This window comes from Notothenia rossii (genome assembly GCF_949606895.1).
Source record: "Notothenia rossii genome assembly, chromosome: 4".
In the NCBI taxonomy this organism is placed as follows: domain Eukaryota; kingdom Metazoa; phylum Chordata; class Actinopteri; order Perciformes; family Nototheniidae; genus Notothenia; species Notothenia rossii.
This window is the reverse complement of record NC_136902.1, coordinates 67,552,462-67,574,241: the sequence shown is the minus strand read 5'-3', so window position 1 is coordinate 67,574,241 and position 21,780 is coordinate 67,552,462. Positions and strand designations below refer to the sequence as shown.

Here is a 21,780-nt window from a genome sequence, read left to right as displayed (position 1 = left end):
AGTCTGTTAAGGCGACTCCGACGTTACGGAGACCCTCCATTATGGCTTTGTTTAACGCATCTGGCTCTCAGCTTGTCGGACTAGCAACAGTAACCAAGGGGGGGCGTGGCTTTGCGAAAGGTCAATTGGTGGCTGACTAAATACTTTTTTGCCCCACTGTATATTGAACCTTACCTTTAGATGAACTTGAGACTTTAATTTAAAATGCAAAGATTCCCAATTCCTCTAATGTAAAACAGAGAAGGAAAATCCTGCTAGGAAATGTCCATTATCCTATTTTATGTTCACCCCCAAATTTGTTTAAAATCAGTCAATCATTGGATCACCGGGGGCTTGACAGAATTTACTCCAGGTGTAACTAACGTCTTATTTAAGTGTTGATTATCCATCCATCCATCCATCTTCTCCCGCTTATCCGTGGTCGGGTCGCGGAGGTAACAGTTCCAGCAGAGAGCCCCAAACTTTCTTTTCCCTGGCCACATCAACCAGCTCTGACTGGGGGATCCCAAGGCGATCCCAGGCCAGCGAAGAGATATAATCCCTCCACCTGGTCCTAGGTCTACCCCTTGGTCTCTTCCCAGCTGGACGTGCCTGGAACACCTCCCTAGGGAGGCGCCCAGGTGGCATCCTAAGTAGGTGCCCGAACCACCTCAACTGGCTCCTTTCGACGCGAAGGAGGAGCGGTTCAACTCCGAGTCCCTCCCGGATGACCGAACTTCTCACCTTATCCCTAAGGGAGACACCAGCCACCCTGCGGAGAAAACCCATCTCGGCCGCTTGTACCCGCGATCTCGTTCTTTCGGTCATGACCCATCCTTCATGACCATAGGTGAGGGTAGGAACGAAAATGGCCCGGTAGACAGAGAACTTTGCCTTCTGGCTCAGCTCCCTTTTCGTCACAACGGTGCGGTAAAGCGACTGCAGTACCGCTCCCGCTGCTCCGATTCTCTGACCCATCTCACGCTCCATTGTTCCCTCACTCGAGAACAAGACCCCGAGATACTTGAGCTCCTTCACTTGGGGTAAGGACTCAAGGAGTGTTGATTATATTTCACATAATTAATCCAAATCTGCAAAGTAACTAAAGCTACGAAATTAATGTAGTGGAGTTAAAGTCCACGATTTACCTCTGAATGTTGTGAAGTAAAAGTACAAAGTAGCACAACATTGAAATGCCCAAGTAAAGTACAAGTACCTCAAAATTGTACTTAAGTAAAGTACTCAAGTAAATCTACTTAGTCCCTTCACACCACTGGGCATCGGCTGGCATATGCACGCCCCCGCATGTGTGAATGAAACACCGCGGTCAGATAATACATACAGATCGACTTTAATACAAAAAAATCTTGTATTATTCCACCCATTACGTAAAAGGGTACACAGATTAATGATCATCCAATGGTGTTCCAGCCTTTAGCGCCGCCCCGCCCCTCCCTGAACCCTCCACCCCGTCTGTCTGCATGCAACACTCCAATCCTCCAGATAAAAATAGAAAACCCCACAATGAATTGCAGTTTAGTTGTTAGATTTGAGTCTTTATTGTACTATTTTTTTTCTTGACAATTTGCTAGCGGACATGTGAAAACTTGGACCAACAAAACATCATCATTATTATTATTATTATTATCATTTTTTTCATAATTACAGCATATCGCCAGAATGCGGTAACAGTGAGAAGATGTGTTTTTAAAAAAGAAAACAAGAAAAAAAACAAGAGAATCCAAACCGAACAGGAAAAAAGAAAACATTTTGACTTTAATATTTGATGGCGTTTCTTTTCTTTTTTTAAATTCATGTACACAATAAAACAGTCTAAAAACATTAAACACACAGAGCTGAAGACATTGCAGTGATGGCTGGGATGTGGCAGTCCTCAGGGCAGTTTATATACTGTAGCAACATGGTCCTGCTGTACTGTCAAACTACTGGGGGCGGAGGGGAGTTGAGAGGGACTATAAACCAAAATGGCCGTCAATATAAAACTACCAGTCTTTTTTTTTCTTTTTTCTTTTTTTTAAATCCACCAATCAGGAGTCGTTAGAGACAGAGAGCAGAGTTAAGTAGCTCGACAAGGAGACACATAGGGTGGCGGGGGAAGTAGGGGGTGGAATGTCTAGATTTTTCATTTTTTACATTTCTGTGTTTTTCTTTTCTCTCGTAGACAATATAAAATATCACAGACAAGCAAAGAAAAAATAAAACACTGGATGTACATATTTGTATGCATGTATGCATGTATCGGACGGAGGGGTTGGAAGGATGGAGGGATGGGGGGGACTTGAATTATTGCTTTCTGAGTAGTTATTATTTTTCACTGCTCATCTACATGGATTGCATCTTTCTCATTCTCTCAATCTCTCTCTTTCTCACAATGGTGTTTTCTGTTTTGTTAACACGTGATTACTCTTTTTAATCGGGAGGAAGGCGGAGAGGGATGACGGGAGAGAGGAGGGGGAGGGGGGAGAGGACGGGGGAAGGGTAAAGTGGGGGGCGGAGCTCAGAGCTCCTTGCTCAGCGAATCCCGGGCAGTTCTAATCCTCTTTGTGTGGCCTCACACGTTTCCCGCCTTTTTGTCTGGTAAATGATAACAGAAGAGATTGAAAAAATGTATTAAAAAATAGGTCTTGGAAAAGGGATAATAATAATAATAATAATAGTAATAATAATAAACAGTCATTAAAAAAGGGTTATATGTGTGTTTAGTGGTTTAGTACAGATGTCTCTCTAGTGTTGGGTTAGTTTAAGTCATTTCGTGTTGAGGACATACACAAAGCAAACAACAACAACAGAACAGGTTTTTAAGAAAAAATATTGTACATTATAAAGGATGATCAGCATAATCACATGGTGAGTACATGTAGACTCTGTCTGCCTGACTCTGTCTGCCTGTCTCTCACTGCCCTCGTTTGTCCTGCTGTCTGTATTTGTGTCTTATTTTGTAATGCCCTCGTTTTTGTCTTGTATTCTTGGACTGTACTTTGTGCTCAGAGCTCACAGACACTTGACTTTAAGAATGGTTTTATATATCTAAAATGAAATACCCTGACAATCCACTGAATAGTCATCTGTCTTTCTGTTTACTTCCCCTGAAAGAGAGAGAGAGACAACAGAGAGAGAGAGAAGGCTAGCTAATCAGGCTCATTGAAGAGGCTCCGTGACACTTTGATTTTGCCCTCTAATCCTTTGATGGACTAAACTCTATTGATGTCTGCAAAACCAGCTTTTCTCTTCCAAAGCAAACAGTAAGCTAACTATCTAAGCTACGGCTAGTTAGAGCAAGCAATCAGCTGAAGAACTGAACGTCTGGCATGTGTTTGTGCTCGTGAAATGGAGATTTCTGACTCTAATAATATACAAAGAGAAATCTGCCTTTAGAGATGTAAGATTCTAAATATTTTGCAAAATCTTTGGATATAATTGTTAAACTTCCCCAATTATTCACAAATAATTATTTTACAAGTTTTCTGGAATTTTAAAGTATGTAAATGTATTATCTAATCCTAACTTTTGGCGGCGAATTTAGAAGAAATCGATTGAGGTAAATGGACAGTAGGAATATGTGTATTTAGGTTTTGTTTTTTTCACAAGTCTAAAGGAAGACATGGTATGGAAGCCCCAACACTCAAAATGGAATAGTTCATGAAGAACAATGTTTTCTCTTGTCCCAGTGTCTCGTCTTACTGACAGATACTGAGCATACTGTGCACTACACTTTCTTTTGAAACATAATCACATGCTCAGTTTGAACATTTCTAGTCAAATCGTCAATATTTTCGAGATAAAATATTCCTGAGATAATAATTATTTTGGTATCACTTGGCTCATTTAGCATTCCCAAAAAAGAGGACAGAAGAAAGAAAGACAGGACACCTGCCCAGTACAATTAAACGTGAAGTCTCTTATTGTAAAACAACAACAGTTTGCTGTGGGCTGACTTTTAGTGTTGGCTGGAAGACTTTGATTGCTAGAGAAGAGAATCAAAACTGTATTGAAGTTACTTCAGTAAAAAAGCTGTTACCGGTCTGTGGAGGGCTTGGCACAGTTTCAGGTCTCAGTAAGCCAATAGGCGTTAAACAGAGTTTAATTTAAGAAAAAGAGTTTCAAAGAGCTTCAAAGAGGCTCCTGGTTAATCGCACGGCAACAGCAGTAGCCGCGGCTCTCGCTGCAAACATCTGTTGGCCAGCATGGGATCAAAGCGAGGCGGTTGCCGGACATCGAGCCTCACGCTGCACTTGAATGGAGAGGAAGGCTGGATTTGCTAAATAATAGAGGAGGGAAAAAATCGCCTTCTGGTTCACAGACCCTTCCCCTGCTCATGCTCAGCGTCCAGCAGCTTTGAGCTTCGGCTCCCAGGTGGGAACTTGTAAAACGGTACAAACAAGAAGTGAAGCTTTGCTGGAAATAGCTCAGAGAGAAAAAGAACGCCTCTAGATAAATTAAAAAAAGCTGGAAAGTACCGGAGATGTAATATTTCATCTTCATCATTGTATTTCCTCTCATTCCTGCTAAATCAATTTATGTCTGCAGGTCATGATAAATTGCAGCAAATAAAAGCTAAGAATCATATAATGAAGGCTAAAACAGCTCTTAGGATTGTTTTCTGGGAGCTGTATAGCTCTACCATGTAGCAGTTAATGTGATATTTATATTCTTATTTAAGTTCATAAACAGTCACCTTCCAACCATGTAGCTGCCTTGGGAATCCACGCTCACCACCTGAGTCCTGTTATAGTTTAGTTGTTTGGCTGTTCATGGACTTGATGTTATAATGAAATTAGCAGGACTAAACGAAAGATTCTCTCTCCATCTCTCTTTCTTCTGTTGAAAACTTGCTGGATATTCACAGGTTACCAAACACGTTTTTAAAAGCCATACTACGAGTATTTTAAAGGGATTTAAGGAAGAGCTAGTTTTTCAGCATGCATTCACAGAGGAAACGTTGACATGCCTATGTACATGAGGTTTGGCAGTGGCTTTATTTGTGTATGTGCAACCTAGATGGAGTCAGGATGTGTTTAGCCTAGCTTAGCACAATGACTGGAAGAAGAGAGATTCAGCTAGCCTGGCTCTGTCTTAAGCTTTAAAGAAAATACACTTACCAACATATCTAGGGCTGATCAAATACGTTACAGCAGCCATAAGGGCTATTCTAATGTTCATACTGGGTAGTAAAAAATAATTTTCCAGTGATTTGCAGACATTTTTTGCCATGGTAAATCAATGTTAATAAGTATTTTTGGGCCCAATGACTCAAGGAAGTTCTAGAACCACTGTTTGGCCACTATAAGAATTAGCTTCAAGGCCCAGTGCACTTCCTGGGGACCTTGGAAAATGCCCATCCCCTTTGTTTATGCCATTGTCCAATCTGAGGAATTAAGAGGAGGGGCTTCTGTGGTGTATGTTGCTTGATATGCTATATGACTTCATCACCAGTAGGTACTAAACAGCCAATAACTTTTAATCAGTGTAGAGTTCATGGTTTGCAATCATTCGAAAACTGCTCTGTCTTATCCGGGTGTCTTCAACAATTAAAAAAGGGAATGGAGTGCATCACATACTTTAAGTCGGCAAATCACTTTTGTCTGATCTAGGCCAAAGCACTAGCAATCTGTCAGGTGGTCTGTTTATTTGTTTTGTGTGTAGGTACAGTGTTACTTGCAGTAAATTGCATTGTAATATTGGCATTCTGTTTTGTGATGGGGCAAGTGTTTTAAAAATACATCTAAAATCTTTGTCTATGCTAGTATTATTTTACAAGCTGTAACTAAGACAATATAGGAGTAAAAGCTAGCTTACTTCAACATACATGAGTGCCCCCCAAGTATTATTTATCATGCAAGTGGTTCTTGGCTTAAAACAATTGAGAACCTCTGCCACATGCTCACTTAGAGTTGGGAGTCTGGACAGAGCCAAGACAGCCGATTCCGCCTGTTCCTGTTCTCATGCTAAGCTAGGCTAACCACTTGTTGAGTCCAGCTCTTTGCTTAACACATTGAACTGAGATTGATATCAAACAGCAATTAGGCAAACTACTTTTTTGAAACATTAATTTTCATACAGGAATGTGTGATATCCTATGCTAATATGTGTAACTTTACATTTGGCACATTTAAGTGTATGTCATGCAAGTATTAACTCACATCAACAGTGCGCTTTCACATACATGTGTTTACCTATACATAAATGTGCGTTTGTGTTACCCTGTGCTTTCTTAGTATCGAATGTCAGCCTCATAACACCCATTCAGACCGTTGTCAACGCACAACTCCCTTTCTAATTGGTCAGTTGCTGCTGACATCACATTCTGAACAATGGCCACCGCTGCATCTCGAAGATCCCTCTTCGTCATTTCCTCCTCTTCCTCCTCATCCTGCCCTTCCCTCTCTCCCTGCTCACATGACTTTGCCCCATCTCCGTTGTGTGGAGACTCTGCCTCCCCTCCCTCCCTCAGCTCCTCCTCCTCCTCCTCCTCCTCCTCCTCCTCCTCTATGCTAACGGCTAGTGCTAGCTCAGGCTCTTGACAGCTGCTGGCTTTTGTTTGTTTACTGCTATCGTTTGTTAGTACTGGTACTTTTTGTTGTTGTCTGTTGTTAGTTTCTCCTTCTTTGCTGCTGCTGCTGTTTTGTGGCTCATCAGATTCCCGGTCGGCGTGCTCTAACTCACCGCTGTTCACAGCCGCCGTGGTGTTGATGATCTTGGCGTTGTCCTCCTCTTTCACTCCTCCTGCATCCTTGCTCTTCTTCACAGGGCTGCTTGCCGTTGTTTTCTCCTCTTCCTGGTGATTGTGTGTGGCATCATCCTCCCCGTTGCCATTGGAGCAGCCGTTCTCCCCGTTGGTAACCGGAGCTGGAGTTGGCGTCTTCTCCTCCACCTTTGCTTCTTCCTCTCCATTCTCGATAACGGGCGTGTTCTCCTCTGCAGGTGTCTTCTCAGACTCTACTGCATTTTTTTCTTTGGTCTCCCCTGCAGCAACTTCACCATCAGCAGCTCCTTCCGGCGCCACTTCTCCTCCCTCCCCTCCCTCCGCGGCCTCCTCCTCCTCCTCCTTGGTGCCTTCACCCATGTCCACACTCGTGGACTTGCCCTTTCGCAAGATGAAGTTCTTCAGGGAGACTGCTCGGCCGTAATGCGAGCGCTTGGCCTTGGCTGTCTTGGCGTCTTTGCCCTCCTCTGCTGCTCCGTCCTCACCTGCAGGGAGGAAGACAATCAAGGTTAAAGCTTGTTTATACAATATTTATCGACTTCCTCTGAACAATAAACCTTTAAGAGGAACTGCTCTTCCTCCTGCAAATTGATTGAACACAAAGGAATAAAATAACAATTTTATTAGGTGAGTTTTATAGTTCCAACTATATTTAGGTAGCTATTTAGTTACGTTGGCAGTAATGAAGATGGTTTGCATCTGATAAATGTGGGTCCAATGTTTACTCTACTCAGTCCAATTTAAGTCCCTAGCAACCCTTTAGTAAATGATCTTGCTCTATAGCTGCTAGAGGCTCCACTTTTTTCCAATACTAATTCCAATGCAACATCTAATTTAAAGCAATGTATTTGCTTCACATTTTTTAAAGGGAAGTCCGTTTAAACCAATAACCTCCAAAATGTGAATAATCTAAAACCAAAATACAGCTCAGTGTTCTATATTGTTGTACCATTTTCTCCATTCAGCAAGAAAGCAAAGAGTAAGCTAAATGTAGTCTTTTCCGTTCACTGGAGCTACATAGTGACTTGAATTTCACACCAGATGTTGAATATTTAATTTGGGAGAATGGTCAATTACATGACCTCCCCCAGAGTTAGCGAGCCACTCAGTCCTGCTCGTACAGGGACAGATATGTGAACACGCTGTCAGCTTCAGTGTTTTTTAATGGTTTTGACCAGAACAAACAGCTTACAGTTTTGGACTTTTGACCACGTAAGGATGGGTAATTGTTGGATGCCAAAATACCTATGTAGCAGTGGTTTCCAGCCTAGGCTCGGGCGCTTTCTAGTGTCACAAGATAAATCTTGAGGGGGTCTTGAGTAGACAAACGGTGTAGGAAAGAAGAACAATTAAAGCACTGCTACACTCCTCTGATCTGTGCATGTTTTGAGAAACATTGGACGCCTTAACCTTTTTGAGCTTCAAAATGATGTTCCAATGGAATCTCTTTCACACATGGTTCCCTGTAAATTGATGGGATAACCTTCAGGCACCACTTGTGATTGCTTCTATTCACGTATGCAGACATTCTTGCTTGAAGCTGGAAATTGAGGTTACATATGTCCTTAAATATCAATGTATTAACCATAACCCATGCAGGAAATGCTCGCGGACACTTCAGGTATAGACTGGTTGTGGGAAGGGACAATGGAGGAGATACCTCTTAGTTGAAAAAACTCTAAGACATCTCAAACATTACAAGTGGCCCTAACCAGATGCACATTTTTCGAAGGGTTCACATTTTCTGCTTCCTCTCACCTGAGGCGGGGGCTGCAGCTGCCTCCTCCTCCCCACTGGGGACGCACTCCGTGTTTGCACGTTTGGACTTGGGGATGACGCGCTTCTTGAAGGAGGTCCAGATCTCGTTGGCGTGTTGCGTCACCGTCCCTACTCCTGACGTCGCTGCCTTCTCCTCCTCGCCTCCCTCAGCCTTCTCCTCCCCTTCCTCGGTCTTGGCCTCCTCTGCTCCTTCCTCCACCTTGGCCTCCTCTCCTCCCTCAGCTCCTTCGGTCGCCGCCTCCTCGTCCGTCTTGTCAGCAGAGTCTTTGTCGGAGCCTTTGGCCTTGCCGCTGATGCCGACGATAGACGGGTCCCTCTTCAGGCCCTGGAAGGTCCAGGAGCGTTTCAGCGTCCACCTCTTCTGCCCCGACTCCTTGGAGTCCAGCGTGGAGGAGTCTCCGCCTCCTTCCTCCTTTGCATCCTCCCCTCCTCCGCTCTTCTTGTGCGCCTTCTGGGCCATGAGTTTCTTGAAGGAGTGCCAGCGTTTCATGTGCTTGGTGGTTGCCGAGGAGGTCGGTGCTTTCTGCTCTCCCTCTGCTTCTCCCTCTGCTTCTCCCTCTGCGCCTCCCTCTGCTTCTCCCTCTGCTCCTCCCGCCGCTCCTCCCTCCTCTATGGTGGAATCTGTAGTGGCGTTAAGTGCTTCGGGATCTTCCATACGGTCCAGGGACTTGGATCGAACCGTCTTCTTGGGTTCGGCGCCCTCCTTCTTGTCGGTGCTGCGATGGGAGAAGATCCTGGCCACTGGCTTCCTGATCAGATCCCGGACCGTGGATTTAGACTCCGCTGGTTTCTTCTCCGCTTTCTTCTCCTCCTCTTTTTCTCCATTTTCCGGAGCCTTCTCTGTTGCTGCATCTCCTTCTGCAACTCCCTCCGCTCCTCCCTCAGCCGCTGCGGCCTCCTCGCCTCCTTTCTCACCCTCTTTCTCCCCTCCTTCAGCTTCGTTCTCCTCTCCTCCAGCGGCTGTGCTTGGCTCTTTCTTCTTCCTTCCTCCCATCACCTTCCCCAAGCCGCTCTTGTTTAGGAAGGAGTCCAGGAAAGAGGTCTTGGGCTCGGCAGTTGAGGCACCTTCCGAACTCTGGGTGGGTGCCGCATCCTCGCTGGCTGCTGCTTCTCCCTCTTCGGCTCCTGTCACTGCCGCTGTGTCGTTATTCACTGTTTCTTTGTTGTCGACAACCTCGCTGTTGACTGCGGTGCCATCTTTATCGACAACTTCACTGTTGACAGTCTCTGAGTTTGCGTTGGCGTTGTTTGCCGGTTGCTCCGCTTCTGTCGGCTTGCTCTCTGGGGTTTTCCCGTCTTCCTGGACCACCGGCGCAGCGCTGGCCTCCGTCGCCGCCATTTTGGAAAGGGACAACAAATGATAACAAAACTAAAAGTGTGTTCCTTCTTTCCTTTCCTGGCCTTCTGCCCTCCTCTTCCTCTCTCTCTGGTGTTTTGTTCCTCCCGATGTGATGGCGCTCTCAGGTCATGAAGAGCAGGTCGGACAACAGTGGTGAGGAGGAAGGCTACTCAGCATCCTACTAGTCCTCTAAACTCCTGCAGAGAGAAACAGAAACAGGGAGAGAAAGAGGAAGAGGGAGGAGAAGAGGGGCAGAGAGAGGAAAATCGCAGATGGTTAATAGTTGGAATCAACACTGACACTCAATTAGTCTGGTCTAGACTGTGCATTGAATGCGAAATGAAGTGTAACAAAATAGAGAATCTCCATGGGAAATGCAATGCAATTATGATGTCTCCTAATCTGTCACACTTCCAAAATGCACACCCTGTGTGTTCGGATGTGCAACGCACACTCCTTTTTTTCTGATTAATTAAATTGCTGCAGGGGTTTGGGGAGATGCAAAACCTGCACCAGACAGCAGAAACAGCCCTGATCTGGTGACGGTCCCAATATTCAAAATTGTGTTCTGTTTGTCTCATTCAGCTCAGACGCGTTATTTAGGAAACAGTTTTACTTATAAGTATTGCATGGTCATACAGTGGACTTTTTTCTGAAACAAATTTTAAATACAATATCCTGGCTTTAAGTCCCTATAGGGTCCAGCTCCTAACATATTTGATCCCAGGTTTCCCATCAAAACTAGCACCTTTCCTTTGGCTCTTCATACTAACATCTACTACATTTCCCACATTTGAGTTCAGTGTGTGTGTTCATGGTGAAGAAGGATCAATTCATTGGTGTCTTTTTTGTCTTGTTGTTGAATTAGTTGAATACATATTGAATCTAACTTCCCCTTTAAACAGTCCCGCCTGGTTGTAACACCTTTGGAGAATTTAATGAATGAATCTCGAGATCAATGAATCTGTGAGTCACACACTGATGTGGAGTAACCGGCTGTTCTGCTGTGAGAAGTCCAGACGTTAAGCGAAACACAGTCAAACTCTCTCAGAGGAGAAGGTGAGTCAGACTGAAGAGAGGCAGAGAGATGCAGACAGGAAGGCACTCAGGTGGAGAAAAAAAATCACACAGGGGGGGGGGGGGGGGTCGGAGGAGGGAGCAAAACACAGCCAGGCAGACAGAGAGGGTGAGGTGTAAACACATACATCACATGCTCCAGATAATCTCACTGTGATGTTGCCATAACTAACTGTCCGACCAACTGGATGGCTTACTGGTTGACTGGCTGCTATATTGGCCTGCTGGCTACACTGCGGCGCTCAAAACTGTTAAACCTCGGTCAACTTTTGCCGCAAAGCAATAAAATGTAATCCAGAGCCGCATTGGCCAATAAAATACACACAGTCACACACTCAACAGAATGTTGTTTTTCTGCAGATTTCGAGCTAGGGGATAGAATGAGCATTACCAAAAATCGCTGTAGAGTTGCACAACCCTATATTGTAGTTGAATATGAACCAATAAGATGTGTCTGATGGACCTCGTAAGTTATAAATCTATTACTTTTTTTATTGTTTTTTATTCTCTGTCAAAGCGTCTTTGAGTTTTTATAAAAGCGCTATCCAAGTCTCATGTATTATTAATTTATTATTATTAAACCAGGCTTCTTTAAAATGTTAACACATCTTTGTACCTGAAACTACAAATGTTCACCATCATGCATCATTGCTGGTATGTATCTTGATAGTCTTCTGGAAGGTTGTTTATAACACTCTTTAAAGACTCAACAGTGAGGCTTATTGTTCTACTTGTTGATGTTGTTTAGATCCAAGTCCATTACCAGGTTAGAACGGGTCAGTTTATCCAAATCCCACCAAAGATCGCCAACACAGCGGTCTTGCAAGGATACGCGACCTGACCTGACGGGCTCTCAAACTACAGTATCCTGTTACATGAGCGGCCTCCTCCTCTCTTGTTTACTATTCTGAGTTAGCCTGTTAGCTCTAATGTACACAAGTCATTAACTCTGCTTTCTAGTAGCCTAAAGATAGAAAAGAACACTTCTACCCTGCCAACAGACAGTATTAGAATCCAAGTATAATTCAACAGCTGCATCAAACGCCTCACTGGCATTGTCGCTAAGGCTTGCTAGCCAACAACAATAACACGATAAACAGCTTTAAAAAAAATGTTTAGCTGGAACTGATTGATTTATCTCTGAGTTGATTGGAATTTAGCAGGGAGTCATTTATCCTCAATCCATCATATTCTAACGGCCACAGTAGTGCTGCTCACGCTGGCGATTTTGGCTCTTTAGTTTTAGTTTGCATACGATAAACATATTTCCCTCTATCGGCGACATGTTTGCTCAGGCAGTTGTGGGAGTTTCATTAGCAGCTGAATTTGGACTGAGATTATGAAGCCCTTCATCTTCTATTCCGCCAATCAATTATTCAGCCTTTGTTGGCTATTATTGTCAAAATGTTGCACATGCAGCAGCGGATTTTGCTCTATTTCCTTTTTTTTGAAGAATCTATTTGCGATGAGGATCACATTCATCTTGATAAACGACTGTATTGAAGGTTAAATCATGTTTTTTGAGTCAATACAGCTCACAGTAGATCTTCAAAGAACCAACAGAATGCCTTGCCAGTAACATTGTCCAATAGTGGGTGCCAAATAAACATTTAATGTGTTTCGCCCCTCTCTTATAGGACGTTGATCATCTTAACTGCGGATTCACTAGATTCATAAGTTTTTAATTTAAGGATGACTCAAACGGCGATACACTGAGGAATAAAAATCCCTTACACTGCGTCTTTAAACAGACATTAAAGTCTTATTAATGTGAGTTTCTGCTGGATTCTCCCCAGCTGTTAGTCACGTTCAGCCACACGAGACCCAGCCCCACCATGGGCAGGTTTTTTTCAGTTTCCCTTTTTTTTCCTATTGATTTTTATTTATTTGTCTTGGTTGTTGGTGATTGCGCTGCTGCAGCAGAGGAGCATTGGCGGAGTGTTGGATGGTGGATGAGAGGCTGAAGCCTGAGGTGTTGGAACAGCATCAGACAGAGGAGGATGACAAAATGGAGGGAGGGATAGGAGGAAGAAGAGGAGGGGGTGCAGGGTGGGAGGAAGAAGAGGAGTGGTGCCGACATGAGCTGATTACAAATCGTCTCTGTTTCAGTTTGTCTATGCGTTTCATTCATCACCTTCGTCTTTCTATGTTTGTCTTTTCTCTGTCTCTTTTTAGTTGTGTCCCTTTCGGATAACTATATCTCTGTTTCGTTTTTACCGACAATCACTGTCTCTCCTTCCATCTGTCTCTTTGCCTTTTTTACTTTCTGTTAATGCTTCAGTCTCTCTTCATTCTTCGCCTTACTGGCTTCTTTCGGTCTCGCTTATCGTAGTCTTTATCCGTCTCTTCTGTTTTGCACTTTTCTCTCATTTACCTCCATCTGTCTATCCGTATCACTCTTGTACATTTTCCCCAGTCAGGCTTTATCTCTTGTTCAGGCATTTCTGACAATTCAACTTTTTATATAATTATAGCACAAGGCAAAGACAATGCTAAGGTTCCCGTAACCTCATTACAAGGTCAAATTTAACAAAGAGAATGAAGGACAATTTTTGAGATTGATGTCAAACAACTTGGGTTCTGCAGTTTTAACACTTAAAAGCCACCTGCAGACATTGAACTGTGTCTGAGAAATAAGATTGTACATGTTAATTCCTGTAATTCTTTGTTACAGTAAAGTAGCCAGATTTAGGTTAACCTGTTGTTCATAAATTAAATTACAATGGGACAGGAAGCAGCGGGATGCCAGTCATGTATGAGTTTTGTGGTCATTACATGTACAATACATATTGAGTTACTGTCTCTCTTGTGTGACTAATAAAGCCACAAGCTGATTTATATTTCCATTTCTGGACTGCGACACATTTATCAACTCTGTCGCCTGGAAACTAAGTTTATCTACTAATTTGAACAGTAATTAGGTCTCGAGTAAAATGGATTCAAATGTTTTACATAATGAGGAAACATTTTTCATAATACAAAGCCACAAAATGCCCACTAACAATAGGCTTCATTTATTTTCCGCCTGACGTGACTAATGATTTGTTAATCATGATGGTAACCATGTTTAGGCAACTCGAATTTTGACCAAGGTTAAGGAAGGACCACAGGTGTCAAACTCCTGAGCTTTATGGGCCCACACACTCTGACCAGGAACCCATAACACACCTACGTAATTAATATAAAAAAGAAAACCGTTTTCCATTGCAAATGTTTTATTGAAGATTTTGGAAAATCCAATGTATTATTATCCATTCATTATTATGTATTTTAGTATTTGCCTGAATTCCATTAGAGTTACAGAAAAAAAGAATATCACATTATTGATTCATCAAAAAATTAAAATGATTATTATTATTATGATAGTTTTCATTTTTTCTAAAATATACATTATTTTTGGAAAATTCATCATTATGCCTTCCATCTGTTAAAAGACATGGGTGTAAAAGGAATACTGCTTAAAAAATCACCACAACCTAAGCATTTGCTAAACATCTGTGCTTGATTTCCAATACAATAAAACATTCTATTTACATTTATTTTCTGTTGTCTTAGTTTGCATATTTGGTATAGAAGAGTTAGCTATATTTAACTTTTGCCTACAGGTTGTACATAAACATTTGGAAATTGTCTAAAGGTGGTGAAAGACTCAAAATTAAAGCAGTTCTCAGCTTTGGCTGTAGGTGGGGACATTGACGTGTAACTGCAGCTGTGACACTGACTTCCTGTAGTTTTCGCAGATTAGCAGATGTTGAGACTGAACAGCTGTCTCTAGGGGAGAATGTAATGCCTGGTAAGGCCACCTGTACATCTAAACCTCTGAATCAGGACCAATCTTCCATCTACAATGTAAATATTCCACTACAATGAACATTTAATAATAATTTTGCGCATGTCTTCACGGATTTACTCTGTTGATATGAAAAGGCTGGAAGCAAACAGCTCCTGCTGCAGATAACTTTAATGCAGTCATTCTGAGCTTCCTGGGTGCATTCCCAGCTGCATGTTTTTTTCTCTCTCTAATGACAATCTAATCCCCCGGTTAATGCAGCTTTAATGGGGGTCAACGGTGAGGTGGCAGAGTGGCCAATCACTGTTTCCCTCTTCACACTGTGATAATAGCCCTCCCTCTTCACACCTTACTGCTATCAACATGTCCTCAAACCCACTGCATTCACACACAAACACACAGCTTCAGCCCTCCAGCTAAACCCTTTGTGGTGCAGATGTGGCATCATTCAGTGCCTGAATGCAAACAGCATGGTTCCTGAGCTGAGAGAATAGTGGGCTGTTAGAGGAAGCTCAAAAGCAGAATGTGTGTGATAAGATAGGATCTTGACTTGAAGCAGTTTCAGTACACAGTAGGAAAGAAGCAGCAAAAATACCAATGAGCAGTTAACCAGAATCGATTTTTCACTCCATACATGCGATCACCACAAACAGTCAGACCTGTTAAGTTGGTGTTTAAAGAGCTGCTCCATGAGAGAGGAAGTTACATTTGACTTATTTGAAGTCCCATCGTTCAAAGAACTTACCACTATAACTTAATTTATTTCCTTCAGTTAATCATTTGTACACCTAAATAAGAAATTGAGACAATGACTTCTTGGATTTGGCCGTCATTTCTCTATTGCACAGAAATGTCATAATTTCACAACAAAGCACTTGAAAATATCACTACCTTGAAAATTCTATGAATTTAAGGAAAAACATTTGTAATAAAAAGCATAATGGGCACAGTCATTTAAAATTTGGTGCAACAAATTGTTATGATTTTCTTTTCTTTTCAGTATTACCTGCTAGGCTCCATAATATTTCTAAAATAAGACTGTTAAAATTAAAGCTCAAACTAAAGGGCACTGGAGGACTTGAGCCTTTTTGAAGCAACAATGACAATGAAAATGTATGATGTTGACATTCCAGGTGATGTATGGAGCCGTACTTGTAAAATATGCAGCTGGGAACACAGAGAGACCGCAGCATTTTGTAATAAAAAACCATCAGTCAAATGAAATGAAATCAGGCTTTCAGGGAACCCGGTCCAGTCAAAGCGTTCACACTCCACGGAGCTGTCGGAGTTACAGTGACATCACCTCTCCCTCCAGGGCAAACAGTAGCTGCTTTGGGAATTGAACATGTGACCTCTCAGACTGAGGCTAAGCGGAGCGGAAACTGTGTCCGCACCGAGACGAGAGCAAATCGTATTCATTTGTGCAGTTCATACAACGAGCAGCCTTAATCAGGTCGGTCACAGGAGCCTGACAGCGATCCTGTGACCGGACGAAATATCTGATGGGAGGCGTAGAAACATGTTTCCCAAGACTACAGCGTCTAATCAGCACATACTAAATATGACATACACTGAAAAACTGAAACATTGACTGTAATTAAAGGTATTATGTTAATGGGCTGAATCTGAACATGTAGTAGACAATCCAAGAATTGGCAATGAACCAAGTGAGGGACGTGCAGAATCAATCTCAATCTGTCTTTCACAACTTCGAGGAGACGGCCAGAACGTGTATGCCATTATCTACCTTTGCCTAATCCATTGTTTCAAGACTAAACTGTCCCACAAAAGCGGAACTCACGCAGAGAGACTTGGGATGCATCCAGAAGGCGGAAATGACTGCAAGCTTATCTCTTAGTGTGGCCATTCAGAACGCTTTGTACAACAGACTTGAACCACTGGTCATAACCATAGATCCGTTTTTTGCATTCGGGTGGCTAATGGCTTCACTATTAGCCATTAGGTTTCTTTACAAACTATCTCCAGCTGCTTGGTTTGGATTTAATCCCCATTTCTGATTGGTCACAGTGGAGAAATTCTGATGATGCACAGCAATCAACACGTAGTGCAACTTCTGCTTTTCTGATCTAAGATGTAGCTGTTGCACCCAAACACTTTAGCCTCATTTTCTTCCATTGAAGATAGTTGAGTCTAATGATACTGGAAAGATTCCTGAAGAGTTTGAATCCAAAGCCCGCTGAACTTTCATAGCCACACGACAGAATCCTTGATCCAAACCGCTATAACATTGAATCAATTGTTCCTCGGTCTAAGGTCAAACGGTCACTGTTCCTAAAGTTTTTTACTGAAAAATCCTGCTCTCAGATAAACAAATTGATCTTGCAACAACTCCTGCTGTAATTCTATACCTTCTGCAGACTTTGAGGGTTTGATGCGGCAGGTTTGTTAAATTATATCTCTAGGATTATCTTATGAACCGTTTAAGCGCAAACTGATCTGGACACATTTCCTCCCCCCCTCCAAATTCACACAAAAATGATCACTTTGCAGTTCTGGAATCATTACTTTTAGAGGTTAATTATGCAGCAGGGCAAAACTATAGACTGTAATCTGGCGTCAACCCTACCAACAGATGCCAGATGAAGGTAACATTGGTTTGTAAAATCAATCAAAAACAGAGCTGTATCACTTAAATCACTTTGATGACCTGGTAAGGTCTGATTACATCTTTGTTCTTTGCTTGTTGCTAAATTTGTCCCTGTTGGACACTGCACACAGTTTCCCTATGAGCCAGTTGGATGCAAGCAAAGACAAATGCTTTTGATTGAAGACAATGAGCAATAAGCACACATTTCCTGTTCTTAAGTAGACTTTATTTATGTACCCGTACATGTAAATCAGTTAAATCCTTCTTAGCGCTGTTAGTTAAATGGTTTCATCTCAGTAAGATAAATGAAAACAAGCTGTTACGAGCTGCTAGTTGAAACATTATTGTTGGAGCTGATGGTTAATATATCGTCCTCTTAGGCCCTAGCCACACAAGGAAGATAACGGTCATATCCGTTACAGTTCTCTATCGTATAGATGGTCGGCCACACGAGGCCGACATGTAAACGCATAAAAGGATAACTTTGTTGAAGCAATAGCCCTGCCTCTCCCCACCTCTGCTGCTCAGAGATCAGCTGCTGGGCTGTCAGGAGAGGGGGAGGAAAAGAGAGGCTCCGTTTATTATTCTTATATATATATAGTCGTTATTCATTTGTTTTAAAGCTCATTAAATAACAAAGAAGACCTTTGACCGGCACTTTTCAAATTTTTGTCCGGAAGATTAAAACTTTAACGGACATGTTCACTGGCGGAAAAAAACTGAAACTCTGCCGCACAGTCCCCTCGTCCCTTGGAAGAGGCGGAGAGGTGGGTGTTCGTCATCTGCTGGAGGACTAACGGGGAGATTTACAGCAGGAGCAAACGCTTGCCTCGGGGAGGGAGAAAAAGAGCCAGAGTGTCCACGGCGGAGAATAAACAGAAGGGCAACCATGGCAACCATGCGCCGGAAGTCTTCTTCGCTACTTTTGTGGCAGACTACAGCACCACTTACAGGCCCGGCATATGTACTACAGCGTCTCCAGCGGTCTCGTGTGAACAGACACGTTTCTGGTGCCTATTGCGTGTGGACGGAATACTTTTTTGATATCGATTTCGGTCCGTTTGCGTTATCGTCCTCGTGTGGCTCCAGCCTTAGTTCCTAATGGGTTGACGTTTAAGTAATTTGGCCTTTTCATTTTCTTCAATGGTAGACATATATTTGTCCAACCAAAGTTGTCAAAATCCCAAAGTATTCTATTGCCAATGGTTTGATAAAAGACAAAAGCAGCAACTCCTCACATCAGAGAAGCTAGAAGCATAGAATTATTGATATTTTTCTTGGTAAATAATTAATCGCTTGTCAAAAAGGTTGTTCATTCAGTCTCGGTCTATTAACTCATTTTAATGGCACTCCTGGTAATCGTCCAAACAAAGGAGGCTGCCAGCAATAGAAGCTCCTTTCTCGTCTTCTCTTTGCTCAGATTTTTTTAAATGTTCAGCGATGATTTCATTGGCATCCAAAAGCTAACATGGAGCATGTATGAGCGAAGCTGGCACAGCAAGCTTCAGCCAGATAAACTGTTGTTGTTGCTATGGATTATGGCCCTGTGTGTTCCTGCGACAGATTGCCCTCTGAGGGGACATACTGGCCTTTTAGTGTAAAGGTATTAGGCCAAGGTCTAATCCAGAGCAAGGAGAGCAGCCAATGTAAACTGGATTCAGCCCACTCAGTCTATCCCTCTCTCGTCCCTAGGGCCTATTTTGTCTTTCTGATTCTATCCGAGATCCTCCCTCCAATAAGTCTTCGTCATTCTTTTGTGTCTGTCACTTATTTTCACATTTTATAAGTGACACAGTCTGGTATTTCTCTTATCGTCAAGAATGCATCCAAAGCCTGATATATCTTCATCCTCTGTGCCACAGACCTCCATTTTTATCCAGAAACAAAGTGTTCCACCTCTTTTGCATGATTATTCCACACTTATCCGACAACAAACGGAATACAGAACACTTCAGACGTTAAAACTGTCCCGTAAATGTATAGAGATCCATTTTGACTAAATCCCAGATACTCACAAGAGAACTAAATGTGGATCACTTCACCGCTGAAAATAGTCCCAAACAAACAAGCTTATTCCTCCTGATGTATAAAAGCGACAACAATGAGATGTTTTAGGAATTTAGCCTTTAAAAAAAAAAAAATGAATATTTTAATAATGTACGTCCTCACTAGGATCTAATGTGCATTAAACTGTCAGAGAGTAGACGGATAAACAAGTTGGCTGGGTTTAGACATGGGATATGTTAAAAATAGTAGGGATGCACCGAAAATTATCGGCCGAAAATTGTTTAAAAGGTTTTAGCACCGAAAAAATATCACCGAATGTCAGAGAACAGGGTTACGTTGATCATACTCCGCATATTATTCCGGGTGTTTTGATTTTCAAGTGGTGGAGTAATCCCGAAGTGGTGAAAGTCTTTGCAGTTACACCCCCTCGAGAAATGTCAGCTGAACACGTTTTACAAATCGCAATCCGCGCCTCTCTCTCTGATATTTTTGAAATATCTCACAGCGGCAGACATGTTGGCTGTGAGCCAGCCGCCGTGCTTGTCGCCGCGTTTTGATTAAGTCATCACAACAACACGTTAGGTTACCAAACTTATAGGTGCATTTGTTGTTGTTGAAGCCTTGCTGTTACAGTCTTTATTTACACTATTTTGTTGTAGGCCTACTGGCCTAGATGTTTATGCAGTTTTAAAGCACCTTGGCTTTGTTCTGAATGCACTTTGTTGTAGTTATCCTACAGAGAAAAGAAAATGCACTTGATTTGGAATTAATGTACTGTATGCATTAGGGATGTAACGATACCAAAAACTCAAGGTACGATAATATCGTGATAACAAGTCCACGGTACGGTATGTATTGCGATATTGAATAATAAAGGGAAGGGGAAAAAAATTAATATATATTTTTTTAAATAAAAAATTTTTTTACTCGGAAAATGTTTTTTTATTACATAATAAATCTGATTTTTACAGCATTTTTGTAGGATAGCAGTATTTTAAGTGTCAAAAACAAAGTGACAGTAACAGACTGGAACAAGAAAACCAGTGTTTTTGTACCTACTAGTACTACCAAATAAAGTAAGCATTTTCTTTATGCCACTGCATCTCACAAATAAACAAGGACATTTAATAATCAGACCCTGCAATAAAATAAATCAAGTTTCACTTTAGTTTTTCAAGTAACTCAACTCAAACTCACTAGTCACTCACTCAGCATCATCAGACAGGTTTTTAGGAATATGAGAATGTCCACATTTCCAGGTATTTATAAACTGGGATGTTTGGGCATTTACAATATCCCCTGCTCTGGAAAAAACTCTCTCGCTTGGTACTGATGTTGCTGGGAAACCAGTGGTCGCGTTAACCGAATATTTTATTTAACAATGACGGAAAAATCTGAAAGTAGTCTGTCATTTTGACAGATTAGAACAAACTCGGAACAGCGCCAACGTTTCCCCGCAGCCAGGCTCTGGTGTTATGCATGCCCGCCAAAAGGAAATTATATAGTTTCCAAACCGTACTTTGCCGTACAGATCAATACATGTCTGGGAGGTTTTGCTTTACGCTGTGCGCGTCCCGCGAGGTGCATGCACACAAGGCATAACACCGCCCCCCCCGCCCCGTTGACAGTTCACGAGCATGCTCTATCGTGAACTGTTCAGACCCGACGGGTAATAAGGGATTATGACGGATATTTTACGATCCTGTCTGTCAAAATGACGGACAGCGAAAAAGTCTAACGCAGGCTTATTGACATGGCGAGATATAAATATATGGTTGGTACATGTCTCTAGGTGTGTAAATGTGGCCCTGTAAATACGATGTCCTTTTGTGTTATCTGTTGTTTTATTTTCATGTTGTAACCTACTTGCTGCCATGTTGGACAGGTCTCTATTGAAAAAGAGATCGATGATCTCAATGGGACCACCTGGTTAAATAAAGGTTTTTAAAAAAAAAGTGTTTTAAAGAAAGAAAAAAAGAAAATTAATTACTTTTTTTTTAAAATCGCGGTAGATTTTGTCAGTCTCACGACGGTATTGGGAAGTTTATTTACCGCGATATTCGGTATATCATTACATCCCTAGTATGCATTCAAAAGTGCTGAATAAATGTTTTATGGACCCATAATAGTGATTATTATTTAAGTTAAGTTTTGCCATAATCATGTCTTTTTCCATAATCAGGTAGCTGAACAACATTGGTAAAAAATGTATACATTATATATATTTTTTTATTAATAATTTTCGGCCTTTCGGCATTCGGTTTTCGGCCAACTGTTTCCTATTTTCGGTATCGGTTTCGGCCAAGAATTACCCATTCGGTGCACCCCTAAAAAATAGGATATCAATTTTCTGCAAAACTATCTTTTAAGCAAAAAATATAAAGAGTCCAGCTTCTTCAATGTAAAAACTGCAGTTTTTTTCTATGCTGTATTCAATTAACTTTGTATTTCTAGGGTTGATAAAGATATGGGCTTAC

The 21,780-nt window shown here is 42.0% G+C and overlaps 1 protein-coding gene across 1 annotated transcript in view; it reads right to left on the bottom strand.

Moving 5' to 3' along the window:
• Window positions 1–1,508: 1,508 nt before the first annotated feature.
• Window positions 1,509–21,780, bottom strand: part of LOC307036333 (uncharacterized protein) — a 33,128-nt gene continuing 12,856 nt past the window's right edge. The window contains exons 2-4 of the mRNA XM_079676559.1: window positions 8,462–10,018; window positions 6,664–7,188; window positions 1,509–2,574 (exon numbers count right to left, since the gene is read on the bottom strand). Of these exons, the coding sequence (XP_079532685.1) occupies window positions 2,552–2,574; window positions 6,664–7,188; window positions 8,462–9,821 (1,908 nt within the window). The 5' untranslated portion in view covers window positions 9,822–10,018 and the 3' untranslated portion in view covers window positions 1,509–2,551. The remainder of the gene's footprint in view (window positions 2,575–6,663; window positions 7,189–8,461; window positions 10,019–21,780) is intronic.